The 25524-nt window shown below is 37.5% G+C and overlaps 1 protein-coding gene across 1 annotated transcript; it reads right to left on the minus strand.

The window, feature by feature from the left end:
* Positions 1 to 841: 841 nt before the first annotated feature.
* Positions 842 to 25069, minus strand: LOC139122325 (hyalin-like). Its single transcript, XM_070687720.1, has 15 exons — positions 24860 to 25069; positions 24414 to 24456; positions 22671 to 22810; positions 21718 to 21843; positions 17966 to 18094; positions 17283 to 17423; positions 16347 to 16472; positions 13376 to 13489; positions 9637 to 9750; positions 9096 to 9209; positions 6847 to 7089; positions 6381 to 6626; positions 5450 to 5695; positions 4710 to 4955; positions 842 to 1098 (listed from the first exon to the last, which is right to left on the minus strand). Exons 1-15 carry the CDS (start codon positions 24924 to 24926, stop codon positions 842 to 844), a joined length of 2352 nt encoding a protein of 783 aa, XP_070543821.1. The 5' UTR covers positions 24927 to 25069.
* Between the last annotated feature and the right edge of the window lie 455 nt (positions 25070 to 25524).

Genomic DNA, 25524 nt, shown 5'->3' on the forward strand with positions numbered 1-25524 from the left:
GAAAAAACAGTACAACCGTATACATGATTCACTTGCTCGGCCACATTAATAGCTCGCACATAGTATAATATAACATGTTGGAAACTAGAGTGACTGGGACCACTCTGTCTGGCAACTCTGGGAATATTACAAAGTAGAATATTTGGTGCCCATATTCAAATTGAAACTAAAACGGGTAGCATCATTGTTTGCTACGATATGTCTGTCGAGTCTACATCTTCTGGCTATGTAAGGGTAGCAGGGGGATGCTAATGTTGTTGTACCTACGCTGGAATCAGAACAAGCTGCTTTTCAGCATGTTTGTATCGTAATTTGTAATCCCTGTTATTGTTCAAGCATACCTTTAATACCTTTCAGAATATCATTCAGCTTGAAATTCCAACCTACTCCAAGCCAAAATTCGCTTGCCGTGTTTATAATGGATAGAAAAAATAGTTTTCATCCACAATTATGCTGAAAACGTATTTCTTCATACTGCTCGGCCACCGTCCTGTTTGTATACGATCAGTATGTCTTGATCTTTTCAGGTCTTGTATGATAGACCACAATAGTGCAGGCTTAAAGCTTTCAATGAGTGTAGGCTTTTATTTGTGCTGTTAGTGTCACGCAACGTCGGGTAGGATGGAAAGACGGCAGCAAAAGTACGTCGCAGCATCCTGTAAAGAATGACTTCAGAAATAAGGAAAACCTGTAAAATTGTGAAATATTTATGTTTAAACCGAGATACTGTACCACTTGTTACTAGGTCGCAGAATCTTGCACAGAATGCCTTCAAAAATCAGGTAAACCTGGAATTTTTGGAAAACGTATGCAGAAACGGTGATATTATTCTGCTATTAATTTATAAATCATGTTTACCTTGGACGGTTACCACGAAATGACAACAAGCAGTGTTACCAGACACATCAGTGAAAGTGTATGAGACATTGCTGACTCCTTCGACAAATACGTCACCAGGTTTATGTGTAGAAGTCACATTGACAGGAAGTTTAGAATTATCGGATGCAATAGGCTCGTCCCAGACTACAACCGCAGTGGAGTTTTCAGCAACCAGGTCGATGCACTCAGGACAGTCAATAATAAAAGGTGGCTCGATATCTGTGAAAAGATTCGGACAATGAAAAAATTGCGCATATTTTGTGCTTGTTTCTACGCCTTATTGGAATAAATATCTTATTCCCACAACAAGATGTTTAAACCGCGATTGAAATCTTTTTATTTTTCAGATCCCCCTCAATACCCTAAAATGTTCAAGTCCCCCGTCTCTATGATCAAATATTTTTAAGTCAACCCCCCTCCCCATTATCATATAGACGCATATCTATTAGGGATGCACGCTAAGAAAAAATAAACAGGCATTGGACAGTTCTGCTCGCAGATGTTCAACACTACCTGTCATTAGTTGTTTGTAGAGCAATATATTCCTACGGCAAATTATTAAATTGATTCATTTTTAAACACATCAGTGGACTTTTTTAATTTATCAGTTAATCCAACTCTGGCTAGGTCAATGGCACCTGCTGAAGGGAACACAAAATGATGATCATGAGAGAGTATGCAAATTGTGAATTCTTTGCTACATTGAATGCTACTCGTAAGTTTTACAAAATTTGACAATACTGGAAGGTACGTTTTAATCTCTGAAATATTTGGTGTAATAATGGTAAATTTGGTAAAATTAAAATAATTCCATTTAGTCACACAATGTTTCATTTAAATTAGAGTCTTTACTGTACAAAGTTTTACTTCTGTGTTATTTTACGATGAGAATGTGAAAATTTAGAAAATCAAGCATAGTAACTTTCATCTTTTTTCATTAATATTTGATAATTCTCATATGACAGAATTTTTAAAATCCCTTATAACTTTCAAATCTCCTGGTTTTCCATGTGCTGCTTCCTGGCCTGATCTTGTGTACAAGTATGTTTCACTCTCATGAGCGTCACATGACCCGAACTCTTCTTAATAAGCTACATCATAGTCAGAGCTATTTCTGTCACTGCCGGTGTGCAGTAATTGTGACACTGCCCGTAGGCAGTAGCAGGGCAGTAGCTGTATCAACTTTGTTGCACTGTCAAGTATTCAGCTTGCCAACACAGCCTGTGAATATGTACTCCGCATTTGTATCATTGACAAATGACTTTCAGGCTGGACTCTAATTCAATTATCACCCAATATTCATATATGCAGGCTTTTGTAGACAAACTGAGTATTGCGTGATTCAGCATGCTGTAGAGAAACATCAAGAAACTGCATTTAATATTCTGCATGGAAATATTAAAAAATATCAACAACTGCAGCTTCTGCCCCGATACTAGGCCTACTTGTTTGTTTTTTTTAAGAAAATTCATTCATTTTTTAGATTTTCGAGATCAAAATAATGAAATGCGACAAAATGCTTCTAGATCTTGTTTAATTATTACTGAAATTAGGACAATTGGATGACATTAAATGTTATTAAATTTTCATTGAATTACCAATCAATGCTTGGAATCGTAAAAAAGGGAACCAAAAAGTTTTCACGTCCCCCCCCCTGCAGGCGAGCAAAACTTTCAAGTCCCCCCTCTACTACCACCAATTTCCGAATCCCCCTGAATTCCTCCAGCCCCCCCCCCAGTGTTTTTTGTGAACGCTGCCTAAGTCAACAAATCAAGCTTAAACAATAAATAAAGCAATGAAGGTACAACCAGCAATAGAGGCACAATCGTCGGGTTCCTCAACCATGTGTTTGCGAAGTGTACACTTTACAATTCGTAAAGGCAAAGTGTGATAACCTTTATGACTAAAATTAATAGGAAAGACTCTCAACAGATCAAAAACTGGCGCCTATTTGACTCATAAACACATATTTCAAAATAGGATCGAAGTGTTTAGCCAGTCGGATAAAGCAGGGGATTGTCAACACAGCGCCTTTGTTGAAGTTAGAGACACACGTATGTCAGACTGATTGTGGTTTCAATAGAGTATACTTTAACATGAGCATAGTTGTTCACCAGGGAGACAGTAAGTCATCTTAACTCTTCATTCGTAGTCATGCAAGATAGACATTGTACATGTAGATATAAAATTTGACTCATCAGAGTGAAAATATGCAGCATTAGCCAACGATAAGATACGTTTGTCACAGATGACACTTCATGCCATTCCTGTTTTGACATGTTAAAGGAGTTGCACTCCCTGTCCGGCCTGAAGGCAAATTAAGAAAAAGATGAAGCCTTTAGCTTGGCAAAAGGCAAAAAGGACGAAAAAACTGAAATTGAACACAATGATGGTCAATTAAGATGGTAGGAATCTACAATTCTACAATTACCAGTTTAGTGCTAGGCTTAATTTTTGCCAATCAATTAAGCAAATCGAAGACACCTTGGATATGTGGCGATGCAGCTCGTCCAAGTGGGACGGTCAATGATTTTAAAACGTTAGGTACACCCCATGCAGGTAAATTATTGTCTTGGGGATGACATCGACAACGCCTGAAATTTTACATAGAATATACCATCTTGTTTTAAAATTTCTGAGATAGAATTACAGAAAGGTAATGACGAGAAGAATTTCGGAAGGAGGCATAAAGGCTCCAGATGTAAAAACCATGTATAATTAAATGTGTATTAACTTTACTGAGATGACGATGTAAAGGATGTGAAGCGTACTTGGAAACTCTTCCTAAAACTATCGACTAAAACGGGGGCGAATAAAGTACTTAGAAAATATTTACTTACTTGTAACTTTAATGTGAAAACTCTACACATGGAATTACCTCCATTTTACACAGAGTTACTGGAATCAATCTCTGACAGTCTGTACGAGGACTTAAAAACGAATCTCCCGAGCCAGACCCTCATCGATGGCAAATCGATATCTACTTCTATGTTACGTTACAAAGGCTCCCACTATGTTGCCAGCCTTCTCAACGAAAATGATTATCTGTCCTGAGATGACCTTATGGCCCAAAATTTCCAAGCAAATAAAGTGCTTCACCCAACTGTACGGCAAGATCAAGGGTCTCTCATCGAAACGGTCGGAAGCAAAACATTATGAAATATTATGAAGTAAATCATTTATACTTTGGTCGTAATTTTATGAGACTTGGTAAACTCAGCAGAAAAGGTATTAGGGTGTCCCTCCAAGGTATTAGGGTTGCCCTCCAAGGTATTAGGGTTGCCCTCCAAGGTATCAAAGGTATAAGGGTGTCCCTCCAAGGTATTAGGGTGTCCCTCCAAGGTATTAGGGTGTCCCTTTAAGGTCAAGAAGACCGTATACCACTGAGCGAAAAGTATTACGGGGGATTATATAATAATTGCCTTTCAAAGTGATAATAGATACAATAACTCGTGAATTTAATTCAAACTCCGTAACCACATCTTGTGTACGACCTTTGATCTCTACAGAAGTGTATGGACTATACAATCCTCGGCCTTTTCTCTAATAGAAATGGCGAAACATTAAACCAACCATTTCATTCGTGTAAATTCTCTGTTTACCAAAAGTCAAACACGATTACCATCTAAAGAAAGAAAATTGCTCACAGGAAAAAGACAAGAGACACATAGCTGTAAACTTATTGAAATACTACACACGATAAATGACAATGAGGAGTCTACTGTTACACCTTTCTGACAAGTGGTGAAACTCTTCTCTACTATCACCGATAAAGCATCTTCAAAATATACAAAAAGACGGTATCATGTAAATTGATCCTGTGTACGCACCTGATACATCGATAAAAAATTGGCACTCTGCCACGTTACCAGATAAATCAGATGCCGTGTACAACACAGACGTGTTGCCAATTGGGAAGGTGTGACCGGGAGAATAGTTAGATTCTACGATCACGTTTCCGCCCGAGTTGTCTGTTGATATTGGTATAATCCACGTCGCATTACCGGTGTCTTGTCCAGGATCCGTGTGAATTTGTATAGTGTGCGGACAGTATGGGTATTTTGGGGCTTGTGAATCTGAAATATTGAAAAAAACATCTTCTAGGAATCTTGGCGTATAATTCCATTATCGTTCCACTATTATTCGACTTGCAGCAATAACCTTGGTAAAATAAGTAAAGGAGAAATGATAATTCATTATAGATGGGCGATAAGTATATCGTGTTCTGTAGATATTTTTCAATTGCGTTCTTGGTAAAAACAATGTGTCATACAATCAAAAAATCACAGATTCTAGACAAAGACTACAATAGAATGTTAGGTGTCGAACCTATGACGACGAAAACACCTTATCGAAAACTTACGGTACTTCCCGATTTGCCATCACTAAAACCCGCGGGAAAATTCTGCCGCTAATCACTAGGATCTAAACTCACGTTCAGACAGACGACTTTGTATGCATAGATACCGTATGTAGTATTTGTGTAGCAGGAATTGGCTGTCAATTACTGTAAACTGTACTACTTTGAAAGTAACCCAGCCTTTCTCTAAAATTTAGTACGATAACCTACCTTTTACAGTCACATTAAAGCAACACTTTGCGACGTTTCCATAACTATCAGTCGCGGTGTATACGACTTCAAATGTACCAAGAGAAAACGATTCACCGGGGTCAAAGTTCGATGTTACCTCCACAACATCACCGGAGTTGTCAGAGGCTTCAGGTGCAACCCACGTGACGTCAGCACTTTCAAAACCAATATCGTTTTCCACCATTATGCTTTGAGGGCAACCATTGAAATTTGGTTCTTCAGTATCTAAAATGGAATATGGTTGAGAAAATATTACACATCCTAACATGTTTCAGGATTTCATATATCCTCTATAATTTAATACAGGGACAGCATTTTCAACTGATTCTCGTAGTCGTATTTTAAGCAAATTTTCTCCTTGCATTCTTATTAAATTTATTAAATGCTTGAAGTCTGTAGTAACGCTGATGTGTACGTTCATGCAACTTGCAATATACCGCAACTCTGATATTCTGAACAAACGTTGCCAAATGAAAATCTAGAAGGAACAAGAAAGCCGGTAGGTACTACGGTAGATATGGACTTCTTTAGAGCCTAATGTAAACTTAAAGGTATTCGGTCACCTGTATTTTAATAACCAATCACAGATTTTACGCGGTGGCCGCTTTTTAAAAAGGGCGCCCCCCACGACCAGCCATGGCATATTTAGCAGCGTCGTCTGCATGTCCCTTGACGTATCAAATATGGAGGCCCGACAGCTACAGGTGTTGCGGGACAGTACGCTAAATCCAACCCCTTTACCATATATGGAATATGCAAATTTACGGTGACTGTGTACCTTTAACATGGTAAGTTAAGAAGAGAGATTTTACTTGTAAAATTTCGATTATCTCTGAAAGCAATGCCAGCAAAATTCAGAGTTAATAATCAAGACTCATTATACGGCTCCCACGCTTAATGACATACATACCGTTCACTTGGACGAGAAAACTACAGTTTGCAACATTTTCTGAGGCATCAGTGAAGATGTAAGTAATGGTATGCTGTCCAATATTGAAATAGTCGCCGGATAAATGACTTGCTTCCACTTCGATTTCACTTTCAGAATTATCAGCAACTATGGGCTCCGTCCAATTCACTTGGCTGAAATTTCGACCATTTTCCGCATTGGTCAATATATTTTTCGGGCAACTTTCGATAGTGGGCGCTTCGCTGTCTGCAAAGTAAAGGTCAGGATGTTTCAATTTTAATCTGCAATTTCTGAGCTCGTTCTCCTCAAAATTTCAGTTACAATGATGGACTCAACCTCTGTATATAAACAGTAGAAAGAGTGAAAGCCTTCATGTGATTTTGAGGCAAACATAAACAATTCAAAGTGGTATTTGATTGACTTAATATCACTCAGAATCCCTCACATGTATATTGCTAAGATTTACCTGTTACCTCGACGACGAAACTACAAGTGGCGGTGTTGAACGATGAATCGTATGCAACATATTTTACCCAATGAACACCAATGTCAAACTTCTCGCCGGGATCATGATTGTTTTCGAAAGTGATGCGTCCAGAATTGTCCTGAGGATGAGGTCTATTCCATTTGACTGTCGCAAAGTTAACTCTGGGAAGCGTTTCTCTGGTGACGTTTTCAGGACAGTTAATCCAATATGGAGGTTCAATATCTGGAAAAGTTACGTATGATAAACGTAGTTTTTTCATTCCGTAAATCATTCAAGGCTTAGACCTAAGGTGGTCGTCTCCTGTCTCAGATCAAGGTAAGCTATGAGAATTAATATGTTGAAAACTCCCGGTGTCGCAAAGTATTGAAGATATCCCATGATGCATCATGATTTGTACCCTTGGAGATTCCTCAGTGAAGTGTGGCATGTCTTTAATATGTAAATTATTTTGTAGACTACTTTTATAAATTTTGAAAACGTACTTTTACAATCATGATTTCTCTCAATTCCAATTTAAAATGATTTAAAAAAGTACGTTCGATTAAGGGAGATTGCACTTTGTAAAATTTTCAAGCCAGAATAGTTTAGGGGGAAATGGAAACTTGCTTCCAAAAAATTGGCATTTGTAGTGGCTGCGCCGACCATTACTATGGGAATGCTTCACATAGGCTAATTGTTTACATGTAGAACTGAAAAAGTTATTAGACTAGTACTCTTCAAGGGTACAAATCATAGATATTTTGGCTAATCTAGACTACTGTGATATCGCGTTCCACCTACTCAAATATTTTCGCGCAGTTGAGCAACAATAGACAAATAGAGACAATATTGCTTGTTTCTGTGTCTAACCATGAGTGTTATTTGTGATGTGTCGGACACAAGTTGCCGACGCAGCACAAAAGAAACGAATATGCCGATACAACGCAAGGAGCTGGGCATATTGGGTAATAACATATTTATAATATATTCATGCCCAGATTTTTACGAGTGATTGGAAAAACCTTAAATTTATTCTGCTTGCGCATAGATATGGGAATGTTTGTGTAAACTGGCTTCATTAATAAAAACTTTACGACGTTTTCGCAAAAATCAACACCACGCGCGACAAATCTTCCATTTCTCAGTGAACACCAAAAGGAAAGATATCGGGATTCAAAAATAGTCGCACGGGAAGAATTTTTCATGGGCAATATGTTATCACAATTGTTACCGATCAAAACGTTTCCTCTCCTTTGAATCACTTCCGATTTCGATCGCGCTCGAGCATCCTACGGAGGAGGAGATAGGTCATTGTGTCTATTTTGTCTATTTTCACAGAGCTGCCATGTCAACAGGTATCGCGCGCGCGACATCGCTGTCAAGTCAGTAGTCTAGTCTAAATATTTCTGAAGCTTCGAAACATTGGAGTTTTATACAGTTAGGAGTCAGTTTTGGTGTTTGTGTTGTAAGTGTTTAAAGCACGGCACAGGTGTTCGAAATGCTTCAGCACGGTCAAGTTCACTACATGTTCGAAGGTTGACCGTGCTGTGCGAACGGGAGAATGTTTGCTGAAGCTTGTCTAAAAATTGCAAGAACTTTAACGAAATAACCAAGGGATAACATTACAAGATGCAACATATTATAGCTGTATTTAGCTACCCGAAATATCCATATTCCTCTAAGCCTGTAGAATTTCTATGTCGGCAACATCGCATCGTTTGCAGATGGTGGAGCCATTTTGTTTACTAAAACTTTGTTTACTATTAAATTGCAAGCATGGTTCGGGAACATCAAAAACTGATGACGTTTATCGTAATTATCACAACTGATATTTACGGTAAACGTCAGCAGGAAGGAGTTATATGGACATGGGTAAATGATAAAATTTGTTGTCTGCTTAACTTTTGTTTAAGGTGAGACAAGGGGTCAACGACTTTCATAAAACCAAGTTCAATACATGTCATCATAGGCAGTAGAGAAACTGTCCATGGTTTCTTCTGGCATGATATGCCTACCACCAGAAGTCTAGTCTAAATATTTCTGAAGCTTCGAAACATTGGAGTTTTATACAGTTAGGAGTCAGTTTAGTGTTTGTGTTTTAAGTGTTTAAAGCATGGCACAGATGTTCGAAACGCTTCAGCACGGTCAAAATCTGATGATGGGTGAAGGTTGCAAATTCTCTGAAGAAACTTTCGTGTGTCTCATCGCAGGGCGAAGATGATTCACTAAAATAACCAGGAAAGCATTACCATTTTCACAGCGTTCACCGACCATTCCTGGCTGACATGCGCAAAAGTAGCCATTCACTAAATCTATGCAGACTCCTCCATTTTCACACGGGTCTGATAGGCACTCATTGACTTCTGGAAAGAATATAAATAGTAGAGTATATGAATAATACTCTGTAAAAGGTTGTTTCCGCAAGAGACGGGCAAAACGTAACGAGATTTAGCCTTCGTTTTGAATCTGTGCCATTTCAGAAATTATCTGCTACCACAGGAAACGGTGTGTGGGGGAGGGGGGTAACCGAGATTGCACTCCAAATGGTTCTTCCCGAATTGCATTCGCGTACACTCATCCAATACTGTCCATGTGCTCAACCTTCTAATGATAATATCGATTTGCCAACTTCACTGGACAAGTATAACGCTGCCGCCCCCCCCCCCCCCCCCCCCCCCCCGCTCTTGCCAGACGCGTTAAGACATCTCTGAATCACGGCCCAAAGTGACGTCATCAACATTTGTCACTTTACAAATTCTATACTGATAAATCCAACATAAAAAGTCTTACCAATCTCACAATTTATTCCTTGCCATCCTTGAAGACAGATGCAATTATACAGGGCACCCTCCTTCACGCAAGTACCGTTATTTTTGCAAGGATTACTTAAACAAGCATTCGGTTCTGAAAAAGAATGTAAATATAATAAATTTTGTTATTCATCTCGTTGCTTTAAAAAACTTGCTCTACGGGCAAAAATGTGGCAATGAAAATACAGAGCACTTTCAACTGTGGTTTCACGCACTCAGCTAATGGCAGAATATGGGTCAGAATCGACCTTATATTTCGGCGATTTAACCTTCAAGAAAAATTTGTACCTATTTCATTTGCAGATTAGATTATTAATCGGAATACGGTAAAGACTCTAATTAGAATAAACATACTCAATAACCGAATAAATTGCCGTTGTAGTACATAGCTAACATTGTTCTGTTGCGAGGGTAAAGCACAGAATTTGAAATGTCATTTCTGCAAGTTGATTTGTACGCATGCGTATTGAGATGGTAAAGTTTGCCAAGCTACAACGCGGTGTGGACATGGCTTCCATGGAATGGGTAGGCAGTCGAAAGGTCTCTCCTGACTGATTCCGCGTAAAAAACTCAAGGAGCTAAAAAGTCTGCAAAATAATCTGTTTTAGGCGAGATTGATAGATGGAACCAGCGACAAGTACACCATGTCGATGTACACTGTCTACGGTCCCTCTTGAAATCACCGACAGACACCTTTATTTATGCCCTCTCCCCCAAAACCCGAGAGCTCAAGCTGCCAGCTCAATGCGCAGAGGCAAATGCGAAGGCACAAGGCAAAACGTTCGAGCTGCACCGACAGGTCACATTTTTGGTCTTCATGTACCAAGGTTTTTACTCGGCATACTACTTTTGTATCATGTGCCATTCAGTAGAGTTATTGTGTCGCGACTCTCTTTTTAGTAGAATTTCGAGACAATTTACTTATAAACTACAGTGAAATAAATCCTTTTCTGTCACTTAAGACTGTTTTAAAAAGATTTTGAAGCTTTGTTTTCTCAGTATTTGTTAGAGTATGTACATAACGGTAGTTCCGTGTGATGATATGAACCGGGCAGTAGGTCCCCCGCAAGGACGTAATCAATTATTCAATAGAGCTACTAGATCACTGATATCCGCTGTCATCCTACAAAGACTGCATTTGAAAATGTCAACCTTACTGTCATCTATCTTCATTATCCATGGTCTCGTATACAATGCACTGAGCGTGCCAGACAGCCGGTCTATCTATTGCGTTGTTAAAAGTACAGAGAGGATTTGCATGGTATCCCAGAATGAAAGTACAAAATGACTGGTTTTGCCTTGCAATGAGGTAAATAATTCTAGGTTTGATGCCAATAGCGATTTTTCATGGCACAAGGTAGAAGACTGCCCAGGGGCTATGCAAAATTAGTGATTGCATAGGATTGCAGACATGTAGAAATGTTAGGAAGTAAACCAGGAATATTGTCAATTTCATAAAACTTGCACAAATGACCCACTGAATGGTGCTTTATTGAAAAATATGCAACAAATACCATGTTACTGTGCTTGTGAAGTGAATCACAATTGTATGTTTTTCTTTGCAAAATCACTGATGAAAAAGAGCTAACTCAGCATTTTTCACAATGTTTTATTACATTAAATAAGGTTGCATTTTTGTCATTGGATGAGTAACTTCATACTACATGTAGACAATACTTAAGAATCACCCATGTAATGAAATAACAATATTTGTATCCACCATGGCTATTGTCGTCTTTGAACAGGTCAAATTTGCAATTAAGTCATGTGAGAGCTCAAAATCATGGGGTAATGGATAATTGAATGTAAATTATCTCAGAAAGTAGATTGGAAACAGCCAATTTACGAGCTACAGCATATCAGTATGTGATTTTTAGGAAATGACAATATTCGTGGTATTGGTAGTACCTGCCACAGTTAAACATTTGTCAAGTTTTTCAATTCATTTCCACCTAAGGGAGAGTACTTCTAAAAAAAGTGAGACAACTTGTCTAGTCAGTGAACACACCCTGCTTTGGATACCATTAGTATATTATTTCTTCCTCTGAGTACTTGCTACTAGTTTATAATGTTAAAAACAACTTCGCAACATTTACAACCAAAGTGTTTGATATTGTGGACCACTCATATAACAACATCTTGGACAAGGTAATCATCAAAATAATCAAGAAAAGGGCTATAAAATGGATCATTTATAGTTGACATAATGAAAGAAGTATTCATGCTTAATAATTAACTTTTCTTCAGAAATTTACAACTTGATTTGTTCATTACTAGCCTTTCCAAAAGTGTGCCAATATATATATATATATATATATATATATATATATATATATATATATATATATATATATATATATATATATATATATATATATATATATATATATATACAAAAATGGATTGCTTGTCAATGCAGGCAAAGTATAGTGCTCAATGTATTTCTGCAGGGCGGTAATACTGAGAATCTAGGAACTTGTAGTTGTCACTCTACAGGCTGTTTCATGCGGTAAGCATGATGATTGTTTAGCGCATGAAACAGCCTGTAGAGTGACAACTACAAGTTCCTAGATTCTCAGCATATATAATATATATATATATATATATATATATATATATATATATATATATATATATGGTTTTTAGGCCACCGACCCTTCTTTATACAATTCATGATAATAAATAGTGATAACAGACAACATTTGGGAAAGAAATACTTGCAGGCTATTTACAGTACATCGCAAATACACAAAAGGGACATTCATTGCATATTTTGTAACAAATTCTCTCTCCTTTTTAAAAGCTATTAAAACAGGAATTTTGACAGAGTTAACAGAGTATCACGATTTTGTGAAACGCATGAGTAATGTAAATTTTGCTATTGTCGGTGAATGATAATAACACAACGGTAAAAATGTCTTTCTCATTTCACGATATACAGGGCAAACAAGCTTTTTATGGCCACTTAATTGTAACTCTGAAATGTTTTGTTATATCATTCATGAAATGACCACTGTATTGTCCTACAAAGTGTGATAAACTTGTCAGACTGTATATGTCTTAGTATGTAAGCATGCATGTATATATTGGGGGGCATGGAAAAACCCAGAAAATACGAGGGGGCATGGAAAAAACAGGAAATATGAGGGGGGCATGGGAAAACGTCACCAGGAAAATAAAAAATCCTCCAGCGCCCCCTCCCCCAAAGTAAATTCTAAACACTCCCTTTACACTATGAGAATGGCGTCCTCAGTAAAGGTTCTGTGCAGGCCAACGGTGGACATTCAAGGTTCTCGTTGTATATGCCTACACGTGAGTTTTATTACTGCTTTTAAAAGACTAACCTAATTCTTAAAAGGCATTAATCACACAGAGTCAAACCTATATACCGTCAATTCTTGGGACGGACGGCTGATTGTACCGTAGATTACAAGTTTTTGTCGCAAAAAAGTAACTTTGTATGGCAGACTGTCGTTTTCAGGAAAGTCAAATTTGGTGAATGTAAACTTTCAGAACTACCTACCTTCGTGCTCATTTTCCAATGCACCTGAACGAGTGGAGATATATTCTACCTTACATAAAGGGTCTGCCAACGATTAGGTCACGTGACTAATGGTAGAGCGTCCTATCGGTCCACAAAGCTAAAATCACCTGACCTACACTGCTACTGATAACAATAATTTGCAAAATTTGCTAAAAAAGATAGAGAATTCTCTTACCAATATTACAGTTTGTTCCCGTCCAACCATCAGCACAGAGACAGAGATAACCATTAATGGTGCCGATGCACGTTGCTCCATTTTTACATGGATTATAGGAACAGTGAGAAATTGCTGAAAAAAACGTATCATTAGGATTACCTTCTTCTCAATATTAAATTTATATTTTAAATTTTAATTGCAACAAGTATTGTCCTATCGTAGTGCAAATAATTAGTAAAAACAAGCAGAACCAAATAATTTAAGTTTGATTTTGCAGGTGTTGACCAAAATATTCGCAAAATTTGTCTTAAGATAATGTATTTTGCATATCAGAGCCCTAAAGTCTCCTTGTCTTTGTTTGTTTTATGGCAGGGGGGGCTTATTATTTCAGAGTTGATCGTCATCTATCGCGTTTGACAAGACCGAGTTTGATAGTTATTCGCTCAAGTCAGTCGGGACATTTCAAGAGTGTGTATCGGGTAACCTTGCCTATCCTTGTTCATATCCAGATTTTCGACTTTTTCTATGCGGAAAATCAAGTGAGATTTGGCGAAAAGTGTAGATATCAAGAATAATTTCAATTATATAAATCAAATATGATTTCAATTATGTAAATCAAACATGATTTCAATGATGCCGAGCAACCAAACGCTGTTACTTCCACTTGCTCTAACGCGAACGTTTACGCGTGAAGAATGCAATTACAATCCTACGACTGTTACGTTAAATCGATCACGTGACTTGCAAGGAAAGATATTTGTGAGGACAATTATTCAAATTCAAACTTTGTGTGGAAAATCAAATTTAGTTCAAACGTGTTGTACCCATAAAATGACTCTAATTCGATGTGCCCAACATTCTTTTCTGATGACATTGTTATAATTGCATGCAACGTTCAATACGCCCAAGTTTTTTTTTGCCACTGAGCAACATCAGTCCGTTAAAAATCGTAAATTGGTCGATCGTTTAACCAGTTTTAGTTTGTGTAACGGGTTACGCAATTGATCACTTACGATTTCAAAGGACTGAAGTCGCTCAACGGCAAAAAGCAACCAGGGCTACTATGTAATGCTGGTTGCGGTTGTCGTCTTCGATGACTATTGCATTCTCAGTTGCACTCATTTCATTCATGCAGTTATCACTATCACTATACCCGATGCTCTGTGGCTCGTACAAATCTTCTACTCACATTCCTGGCCGCTGGGAATGCGGGATCGACGGTGTGGGAAAAATCGATCCCACACTCTCAGAAATCGTCCCACACTCTGCAGTAAACATTACACGAGCTCTGATTGGATGATAAACAGTCTTTTTCGTTCCACGTGCAAAATGTTATCCAATGGCACAACAAGTAACACACGGACCGGAACTACAAAGTAAGCGGGTCAAAGTACAGAGGCAGACGACAGAGTTGTCACGATTTTGGATAATGTTGTACGTGTCCAATGTGAATTTAACGCATTTTTGGTCATGTGAGAAAAAGAATCTCACACATCAAGGACCTGCGATCAGATTTCTCACACTCTTTGGGGATGTTTTGTCTCATACTCACCTTCGGCTCGTGTGAGACAAAATATCCCCAACTCGTGTGAGAAATCTGCTCCCAGGTCCTTGGGGTGTGAGATTCTATTATTCCCAGTTTCCATCAGTGACACCACATCTACTTATGCCAGAACTGGGTGTGCTCGGCAATTTCCGAAAATGTACCGATGACCGAACTCAAAACGTGGAACTTTTCCGTGTTTTCGTCAAAACAACAATATAAGTCTAAAAACTCCTAAAATAAACTTCAGTTTGTGCATGTTTGTTTTATATATATATATCAATTTAAGTGACAACCAGAACAAGAGTATGGGCCTCAAGTTAAACGAAAAAAAGCCTCAAAAAGTGAATTGGAAATGCAAACTGTACTTGATTATGTTAATAGCTGGTGCTCAAAATGGCGATTTTCAATAAACCGTAATAAATCTAAAATTATCCACTTCAGAAAGTGAAATAGTACTAATGTTTTTTAATTCCACATTGAGGCACATCGCATTGATTTTTTAATAAATAAAATTAACTTGGTGTTTTGTTTAATGAGTTTTACGGTTTTTCCACGTGTACAGAGGTTCACACCAACTCATGGTGTTACCTGTGACCCTGGGCAGAAAACTTGTAAAATCGAAGGCACATCAATATTATTTAGAATAAATTTTATGTAGAAGAGCAGAGACTTACCAAGAGAATATTTTATGAGATTTTGCTTTAAATAACTGTAACTGGTCTACTGAGATGTGTTACATTTTTGATGATCAAATCTTACCATGAAGACTACCATGTATCGATATATCCATGGTAAATTGAAAGTTATTGTCCCCGTTAGAGTCTGAGTGGTTGGAAAATGTCGACATGAAGATACTAATAGAAGGATTTGTGAATTTTTTCAGAGTGGATCTGTTGGAGATAAGATTCATTTTCTTTTGCGTTGTGACTTAACGCAGAAACCAGATAAATACATCTGGACAACGAAACAAGTTCAACGAGATCACGTGACTTCGAAAACAGTCTTCGGAGCAGCTGTATATGATTGGTAGACATGTTATCAAATATTGAGATACGGAGACGTGATAATCGAAAACGTTGATCTGATATTAATATGTTTCACTTGTAAAATCAAATCAAGCCGTTACAGTACAATTTTATGTCCGACCAGTTCTGTGTTGTTTCATCATGAACTTCAACAGTGAAATCAAAGAAGTACTTTCGTGGGATTCTGAATATGAGACAAGATTTTATATCGCTTGGAAAAATTTTTTGCATTTTCTTTCGTCAGAGTACAAGTAAAATATGTAAATAAAATCCGACCTACAGACCCTATTTCTGATGGGGATGTTATAGAAAACACTCATTTTAAATTTCGCTGTATCCAATTAGATCTGTCGTTACTTAAGGTCCAGCCAATCGCATCAGTTGTCGCAGGAATTCAATCAGAATAATTTTTTCTTACCTGCTCGAGGACCACAATCATAACAATCTGTTCCAAGTTCACAGAGTTTGAAATCTGATCCCACACCTCCATCATCGCATTCGTTGTCGATAGCGAATGAACAAGTATTGTTACAAATTACTCGAGCTGAAAGAAATGAAAGAGTTTTAAAATATCGTCCAAAATTTCTACAAATGTCATGACAAAATGCATTTCGAGAAAGTCTTTCGATATGATTTCTGATTGTGTTGACAAGCTCTTGTGCAATGTAACTGTCGTGATAGCAATCTTTGAAAACACTCAGTTCGATCTAGTGTTTAATATTAATTATTTCACAGCGATAAGGAAAGATACATCAGACATTTCTATTATTACCAATGAAATGGCTTACAAAGGACTGTTTTTGATGGGCAAAAAACGCTAAACACACTTTGTTTAGTTTTGATTTGGCCGCGTCTGGGATATGAAAACTGTGGGCTATGATTGGCTTTCACTTTCTACTTTTAAATCAATAGTCAACAGAAGTCAATTGACTTAGCCAATTCCTCCATCCTGGACTCGTGTCTTGTCATTTAAAAACAGTTTAACATAAAAAATAGACTTAAGGACTTGAGTAGTTTAATTATTATAATATATGGTACAGCTTTTTGTGGGTTTAGAATTTAAGAAAAACGTTTCAATTCCTTTCGTCATTCGTTTTGATCAACAGTCGTTGATAAAATACAGCAACCTATTAAATTGTAAAAAACTCCAATAACTTGATAAATTTGTCAGAGTTTACCCATTAGAGTTTCAAGATTGATGTCTATTGCAGACGACTTGGCATCGCGTATAGATATTTCTGACTTGTTCATACTGCCCCTGCTGTATTTGTATGTATTTTTTTTTCATTTATTGTATGAAGGGCCGGCGATGTACATATATGTAGTCGGTTGGCAAAAAACGTTAATGTCGCACCTGCCCTAACACCACAGTCACTGCAATCCGTACCGTACCCACAATTCTCTGGTACTTCATTACCAACGAGACCATTGACGCCGCCATCTTGGCAAGTTCCATCGTTGGCAGAAGAACATGCATCGGAACATATCGGCACACCTTTAAAAATTTAAGCAATTGAATGTTTTGAGAAAGGGCTGGTGTTTTGTTTTTAATTCTCATTTTTAGGGAGAAAATAGTGAAAACGTAAATAGGCAGTCCTGACGACTTTAAGTGTAAAAAGGCACGAGTTCCTCTCCTGACAATGAATTCAATCAAACGATAATTGGTGGCACAAATTTTAAGATTTTGATAACATTGTATTCTTCCATTGGTCATCAATGCAGAGTCAAATTAGGATTAGGGGAAATAGAACTTTGGCTCTATTTCCAAAAGATTAAATCAACCCGAGACTCACTTTGAGGAGTAAAAACGGTCAGAGTCAACCATAACAACGATACATTAAATTATGTACTCAGACTTGTCTTCAATGTCTGCAATGGCACTTCTGAGTAAAGAAAGATGTACACTTGGTCATATGAACAAGTCTTTCCTAAAAATCGATGAAAATCGATGGAATAGGTTTGAATTCCGTACTGAAGTTTTCTTCCATACGACAGAGGATGCCTTATAAACAAGGAAAACTATCAAATTTTCCTTACCCATTCTTTGGCCACAGTCTTGGCAATCCGTGCCGAAATCACAAATGTCATACATGGCATTGGGACCACCGTCGTCGCAGTAACCGTCTCCAGGCCAAACGCATCCGTTGGAACACATTCCTATTGGACCTGAAGACAATCCAACCCATAGATTTGATAAAAGCGCATCGATTGTTTAATTATCAAACAACGTCAATTCATTACATAGACATCTTCATTGTTCATAAGGCGTTTCTTTTTAAAAACAATGCACAAAAAACATTACTTCCATATCTCAGTTTACCGCTATTTTACTCTTTCAGTATTTTGAACAGAAAATCTATACGAATTGTCAAATAAACCGTGGCTTCACCTAGGTTACAAATTTTACGTTAAAAACTGAGCCGAGGTCTACTACCAACGTACAAAAAATGGAAAGAAAGTTAAATCGAGAACTCTCTCACATGTGACCATCGGTGGATCTGCTCAAAACATCCACAACATATTTGATACAAAAACAACCGATAGGATTAATAAAAAAGGCCCACCGATGGAATTGATAAAAGCGTCCATCAATGGGTTTGATTAAAACACCAATGGATTTGATAAAAAACCGATGGATTTGATAAATCCCAGATCGATAGATTTGATAAAAACAACATCGATATATTAATTAAGAATGACCCCACTAGGCATGTTGCTACTCGCGATCGTGACAGTAAATAAGGCTGCTTAAATGTTGTCTTCACAAAAGACTTGTATCAGTCTTGAAAGATCCTGATGCTTTGAAGTGTTTTACTGAACTCCATGATAAGTGTGTTGTCCTCCCTTCAGATAAAGCTGCCAAAAACATTGCATTTGTTTGTAAGAGATATTATGAATGAACATCAGTTGAGAGTAAATAAGCTGGATAAATATTGTGGACGAATTCCATTCATACATTTAAAAATTAAAATTGTCCTAAAGTAAAACATACGCTGTCTAATTGACATAATATTAAGAAATGAAAATAAATCTTGCGGTGAAAAATCAAAGGAAAGTTCAGAAAGTACACGTAATGCTCGTTTCTGGAGAATGAAAACTTTATCAATGATTTTTCTATTGCATTACCCCATACTATGCAGCAATAGTCAAGAGCGCTCTGGAACAGTCCAAACTATAGCACCATACGATACTCATAGGGGATATATGATCGTAATCTACGTAATAGACCGATATGCATACTTAATTTCTTAGATAAAGTTTCGATATGTACATTCCAAGACAAAGTTTTATTAAGGGTCGCACCCAAATGTTTTCCAGATTGAACTTGGGGAATCAAAATGTCAGAAATATATAGCGACAAATCAGTCTCATTCACGAGACTCAACCGGTAAGGGCTTGTAATTAAGACACTTTGTTTTACTAGTATTTATGCGCACACGATTCAATGTCATCCAATTCGAGATCGGACGAATATCACTATTTATGGCTTCATTGACCTCGCCAAAACATTTACTCCTTGTAAGCAGTGTCTGACTGTCGGCGTACATATGTAAGGAAGAGAAGTCAACAGGTAACGAAAGATCATTGATAAAAAGCATAAATAATAAAGGTCCCAAAATAGAACATTGTGGGACTCCTGCAGTTACATGACGTTTGGCTGATAAACTACCCATATATTCATCAATTTGATGACGATTTGACAGATAAGATCTAAATCAATTCATTAGTCCACATGATAACCCATATACTGCATAACTTTGCTAACAAAATATCATGATCAATAAGGTCAAACACCTTTGAAAGATCAGGCAAAAGTGCACTGTTTAAATAATCATTCTCTACATTGTGCAATATTTCAGACGTTAAACGGATTAAAGCTGTTTGACATGATTAATTCTTACGAAAGTATCTATAGGCAGATAAATAATCAAACAGCGCACTAAACACATGTCTTTCAGGGGTTTTACAGAGAGCTTGAAGTATGGAATTCGGTTGATAATTTAACATATCAAAAACATCACCAGAAGCTTTGTAAATGGGAACTACTTTAGCACAAAAAGATAACATTCTTGAGACTGACATTGAACATCTGAGCGAGTATCTGTGATTACAGGAGAGGAAATTCTTAAGTTTACAATTCACATAATCAACTCCTGTAGTTTTTGCTTGTTACAAAGAATTGTGTAAAAAATCGTTCTAATCAACGGAAAACAAAAAGTGTTACTCAAGCGAGTATTTACAAACTTCTGAAATATCTCAACATCCACTGTACCATCAATATTATCAGTGTTTTTAAAGATTGCCAAGAAATGGCTATTAAATTCATTAGCAATATCTGAATAATTCCTAAAACAAGTCCCTTTAGAAATAAACGCAGGATCTTTACGATCGTTGCATTTGTATTTTGATCAATGAGAGTGTTCCTAAAAACTGCCTTTTGACCTCCATGGTAATGTGCACAACTTTCTTACGAAGGGTTTTATAAGAGTTCCATAGATTGGAGAGAAGAGCAGGAACTGGCGTTTCTAAGTGACGAATCACGGTTCTCACGCTTCTTAATAACGTTTAAAATCTCATTTGTAAGCCACTCATGCTGCTTATAACGTTCAACCCGACGCTCAATGATGGAACAGTTCAAATCACAAGTCATGTTGAAAATTGTAACCAAACCATGAACATTATCAATGTCATCAAGTAAATAACGAGGGGTATTGCACAAATCGTCAAGAAATTTTCTTTCACTGAAATGTTTGAAAGACTGATATTTTGATCCACTTGCAGGTTTCATATGCGAGTTCAATTTACGATAAGTTACAACAGGACAGTGATCTGAGAGACTCTTCTCGATCACATTTTTATTCGTGAAGTTTTCTTGATTGGTGACATGAATAGTTAATAACTATAAATAAATAAATTTTTATTGGCCAGAAACAACAAAACATCATAATGTATGCTATTCAATCAAGAAAGATCATAATTCTGGCTGGAGCCACAAAAATAATTCTTAAGAAACTAGTCGAGCTTGTGGCCCCAAAATGAAGCTCTGCGTGAAATGCGTTGCATTTGCATCAGGCTGACAATTGACGTTTAAATACAAAAAAAAAATCAAAAAATAAATATAAATCAGACTGGTAAAAGTAAGGTGACAGAACAGAATGAATAAACAGATAAACAAGATATTGCTTCAATTGTAACTTAAAGGAGCTTCTATTATCAATTTTGTTCGATGAGTCAGGTAGCGAATTCCAATGCTTGGTTGCAGCGTATTTGAGACTGTGCTGATTTATAGAGAGGTTTACTTTACGGATGTGGAAATTGTCGTTCCTTGCAAGCCGTGTTGAGTAATTGTTCGATATTCATATTTCATGACAAGAAGCAGGCAGGCTGTAGACAATGGCAATAACAACACTAACTCTTCTACTTCTAGATTTAATAGAGACAACCAACATAGCCGATCGCGAAAACATTTGTTCGTCACCGATTTTTGATTCAGTAGAACGGGAAAGGGGGACTGTGCATTTTTTGTCATCAACTATCAGGGTAATTTTTGTCATCAACTGTCGGGGACATTTTAAATCAATTTACTGCATAGAAAGAAGAAATAAAAAGAGTGAGCGGGCAAGGAGAGTTTCGTGTCTAAGTTTCAGCACTGTTACTCTACTCCACTTCCAAATCCAATTGAATTCGATTTGCTCGGGAGATTGAACATGATTTCACAGACTCTCGTTAAATCTCGCGTGTACTCCAAGTTTAATTTCGTGCTTGGTTTCCTAAGTTTGAATTCTTACCTTTTCTAATTCCACAGTCCTGACAGTCTGTTCCAAATTGGCACGTGTTGGTATTCGAAGCTGGCCCGCCATCATCACAGTGGCCATCAATAGCAGAGGTGCAGTCATCACTACAAATCTCTACACCTGAGGAGTAAGGTAGCATATTTTCATCGTAAAATTTGATTGAAATAGAGTAAAAATTCAGTGGAAGCCTGAGAACTTTGTTGAACACTATCAATTCTCAAGCAATTTCCCCAAGAGACGGTCGACAGTGCCGTCTTTGCCTAACTTACCGCCATAGTCAGTGTCATAGGCAAGTGCCGTTGATGTACGAATTTACAGCAGAGAGTTGAAGGCTCATTCGAAATGTTGTGCTCCTCGAACGTAAAGCCCAAAGCATCACAAGCGGCTGTCGACAGTGTGTTCAAAATGTGATAATTCAACTCAAAATCAGTTGAGGGAATCAACAGAACCCCTTATCATTGGAGAGTTTAAAAGTTCAGCTATTGCAATATCGAATATTTTCATTAGTTTTCAAATAACTTCGATCAGTAACATGTAAACTTTAAGATGGACCGGAAGATAGAGTCCAATACATTGTCGGTTATTTGCAAATAAGCTTACGCATCCCTTTCTGTATCCAACGCCGTTCTCGTTTGCTCCTATTGTTTCTTTTCATTCACATTCATTTTCACCATCCTGTATTCCAAATACTGTATTCAAAGCATCCTGTATTCCCACCACCCTGTATTCCAAGTATCTTGTATACCCAACATTCTGTATTCCAATTACCCTGTATTCCCACCATCCTGTATTCCCACCATCCTGTATTCAGATCGTTATATATTCAAGTCATAATATATTCATCATATATACCAAACAATACAAACCAAATCCATGAAGCTAATTTAGGAAACCAGTCAAGAATTCCTATGCATGTGACAATTTTCATTTTAAGAACGACCACTCACCGTCACAATCGTTGCAATCTGTTCCATATTGACACAGGTTTTCCGAGTCATCACGTCCATCTTGGCAAATTCCATTGTACGCATGCGTGCATGTATTGCTGCATGGACGCATGGGCAGAGGAACGGCAGCTGGGTGCGTCCTGAATGAAGACACAAAAAGTAACAACAATCATACTTAAAGAAAATATTTCATTTTTAATTCCACGTTTTTAGGGAGGATTTCTGACAATAACATGCCGGAGATGTCAGCTTGCCCCATTAAGAAGTGGATTTTTAAATTGTGCCGTTGGGTGGTCAAACTTGAAAAAGTCTGTTTTTATAGCAGCTTTTACTACTTTTGAAAGATAACTAGGATGTAGAACATTTATGTTCTGAGAAATGTATGCATGCTCTGCCTACTCCGAAGAAAATGTATTGCCTGGGATTTCTATCTTCCACCCTCCTTAAGACTATCCATACAAAAGTCAATTCATTTGGAGAAACCTAATCCAATCTATAGCGCTCAGATATTGGGTAATGGTTAGTTTTAGACTTGGCTTTTATAAAAAAAATATAGTATATCCCTAAAGCGGGACAGGTCATGGGGGCCTCTAATGAAATGTTATAGAAAGTCTAAATGCGACTATCACAAAAATATACATAGGACTGCAACTTGCAACTTAGTCTGAGGTACATGTCAATAGCCACAAAGTAAGGCGTTCTCTGCAATTGCGTGACTTTAGAAGTATTGGTCCTCATTGCCTTTATAAAACAAAGTTTCGCATCGACTGATAGATCTCCTAAGATCAACGTAAAACTTGGGTTTACAGAGACAATATGTCTCAAGTATGAAGCGCTCAATCTCAAAGGCATTTTTCTAATTCACAATATTAAAGACGCACTAACAGAATGGAACGAAGCCGTTCTCATTATCTAAGACAGCCTTTTCATTCGCGAGGGCAACTTTCCAAACTATTTGACACTGGGGGAATTTCCACACTGGGTATTTCAGTGGGTATGCCCCCCATCGACAGGGACTTTTTACGACCCTCTAAAAATCTGCGCACAAGGAAAGGTTTCCACATTGTAATACTGAAGCCAATGATATCAGCAGCAATTCCAGAATCAACTTTCTTCTCCTTTCAGCCAATTGTAATTGACGCACATTCCAACACAGAACGAGAAGACCGATTTTCTTGAATTTGAATGTCATATCTGTGTGTTCTTTGTGGAAGAAGTGGTTTCTCACAATTGAACTCTCCCTCTCTTTTAGAGCTGTTCATCGTATAAAGATCACACTCTTAAACGTGTCCAACAATTATTACCACACGTTTTGTCGTCATGACGATTTCTGAGTTTGATCAGTGTCATCTTTCTGTACATGGTTCGTGCAAGTTTATCGAAAGATGTAAAGTTCTGCAAGGAATCACAGCATACCGTAGCATGTGTAATTTTCTGTTACGAAGAACAATATATAGTCCCTAGCAAGTATAATGTTCTGCTAAAAACAATTGTGTATAGTCCGCAAACAAGTGTAAAGTTCTATTTACGTAGAATAGTGTATAGTCAGTAGTTTGTCTAATGTTCTGTAGTCCGTAGCATGCATAAATGTCGAAAGCCGATACTTTTTAGGAACAACGCAACGTAATAATATTTTATCCAGTAATTTTCATCTTGTTCTTTGTATTTCGCTCTGGTAAGATCACGGTGGACTTATAATGGTCTAAACACATAAAATCAAAATTAACGCAATTGAATACTTACCTATCATGCAATATGTGCTGCCTAAGATAACTGCTACCGATTACTACATTGAAAGATGTGGAGAGAAAAGCAAATTGCGATGACTTTGATGAAAACGCGTAATGAACAATCGCTTGTTGCGTGAGGCAATCATGTTCAACATATAACATCGGCAAAGTGGCGTATTTTAATTTACAAAGTAGTTTTAGACTTTGAAATACAGTAATTGTGCTACTTGCAGCATTTTTGATTGGCTGGTCTTTCGCCATCACCTGAGAGAAAATTATTTATCCCTCCTTGTGAAAAAAGACGATTAATTTGTTCGGAGGTGTTCCGTGGGCTAAAATTTTACGGGTACATCGATGTGTATTCAAAACAACGAAAATAAGTCACTAAACAGCGACGCATCAAGTGTCGAAAAAATGAAGAAAGCTACCATAGGTATGCTGAGCACGTTTGACACAAACCTGTTCCGATGCAGACGGGCCAAAGAAATATGATGACTCGAAATGAAGCCATGATATTGGTTGACATCCTCTCGAAGATAATTTCTCAACCGTAACGTTAGAAGTTTCAGTCTTGCTCTACTTGCTGAGAACTGCAGGCAAATGGTTACAAAAATTGTTGGTAATTTTCGGAACCACTGATATCGACGTGGAAGAGACAAGGTGTTACAACCAGACACATCACGTGGTTATTACATCATCTGTGCAGGAGAGTAACGTGATTCCTATTTTCAAGGACACCTGTTGCCCTCTTTCTCACCCACTCACCGTTTGAAATGCAAAAACGCACACCGGAACAGTTTGCGTTTGTAGCCGCGCCGTAGAACTGCACATATTGCACAGCCTAATTTAGAATAATTTTGGGGAAATTACGCAGAGGAAGTCTGTACTTAAGTAAAAATTTGAAGAAGTAAGAAAACTATCGGTATTGAAATCATATCGACATTTCCGTACTTCCGGATGTTTACAAGTGAAATGATCGTGGATTGATATTTTCTGTCCTAAAATACGGACGTAGCCCTAAATTGAAATTTTTGAACTCTGCATGGCGTGGCCGTATGTAAAGCAATATTGTTCGTCATTATTAGATCTTTTGAAGACTTTTGCTATTTTTAGAAATTCAGGTG

The sequence above is a fragment of the Ptychodera flava genome, chromosome 22, assembly GCF_041260155.1.
Source record: "Ptychodera flava strain L36383 chromosome 22, AS_Pfla_20210202, whole genome shotgun sequence".
In the NCBI taxonomy this organism is placed as follows: Eukaryota; Metazoa; Hemichordata; class Enteropneusta; family Ptychoderidae; genus Ptychodera; species Ptychodera flava.

What these genes read in the sequence shown, in the direction of transcription:
- LOC139122325 (XM_070687720.1), bottom strand. Translation starts at nt 24,926, where the DNA reads ATGTCAACCAATATCATGGCTTCATTTCGAGTCATCATATTTCTTTGG. An exon ending in GGACTGTGGAATTAGAAAAG is followed by an intron (nt 18,095 to 21,717) that starts GTAAGAATTCAA and finishes GATTGTCTTCAG; the next exon opens with GTCCAATAGGAATGTGTTCC. An exon ending in ATTTTTTATCGATGTATCAG is followed by an intron (nt 1,099 to 4,709) that starts GTGCGTACACAG and finishes ATCTTTTCACAG; the next exon opens with ATATCGAGCCACCTTTTATT.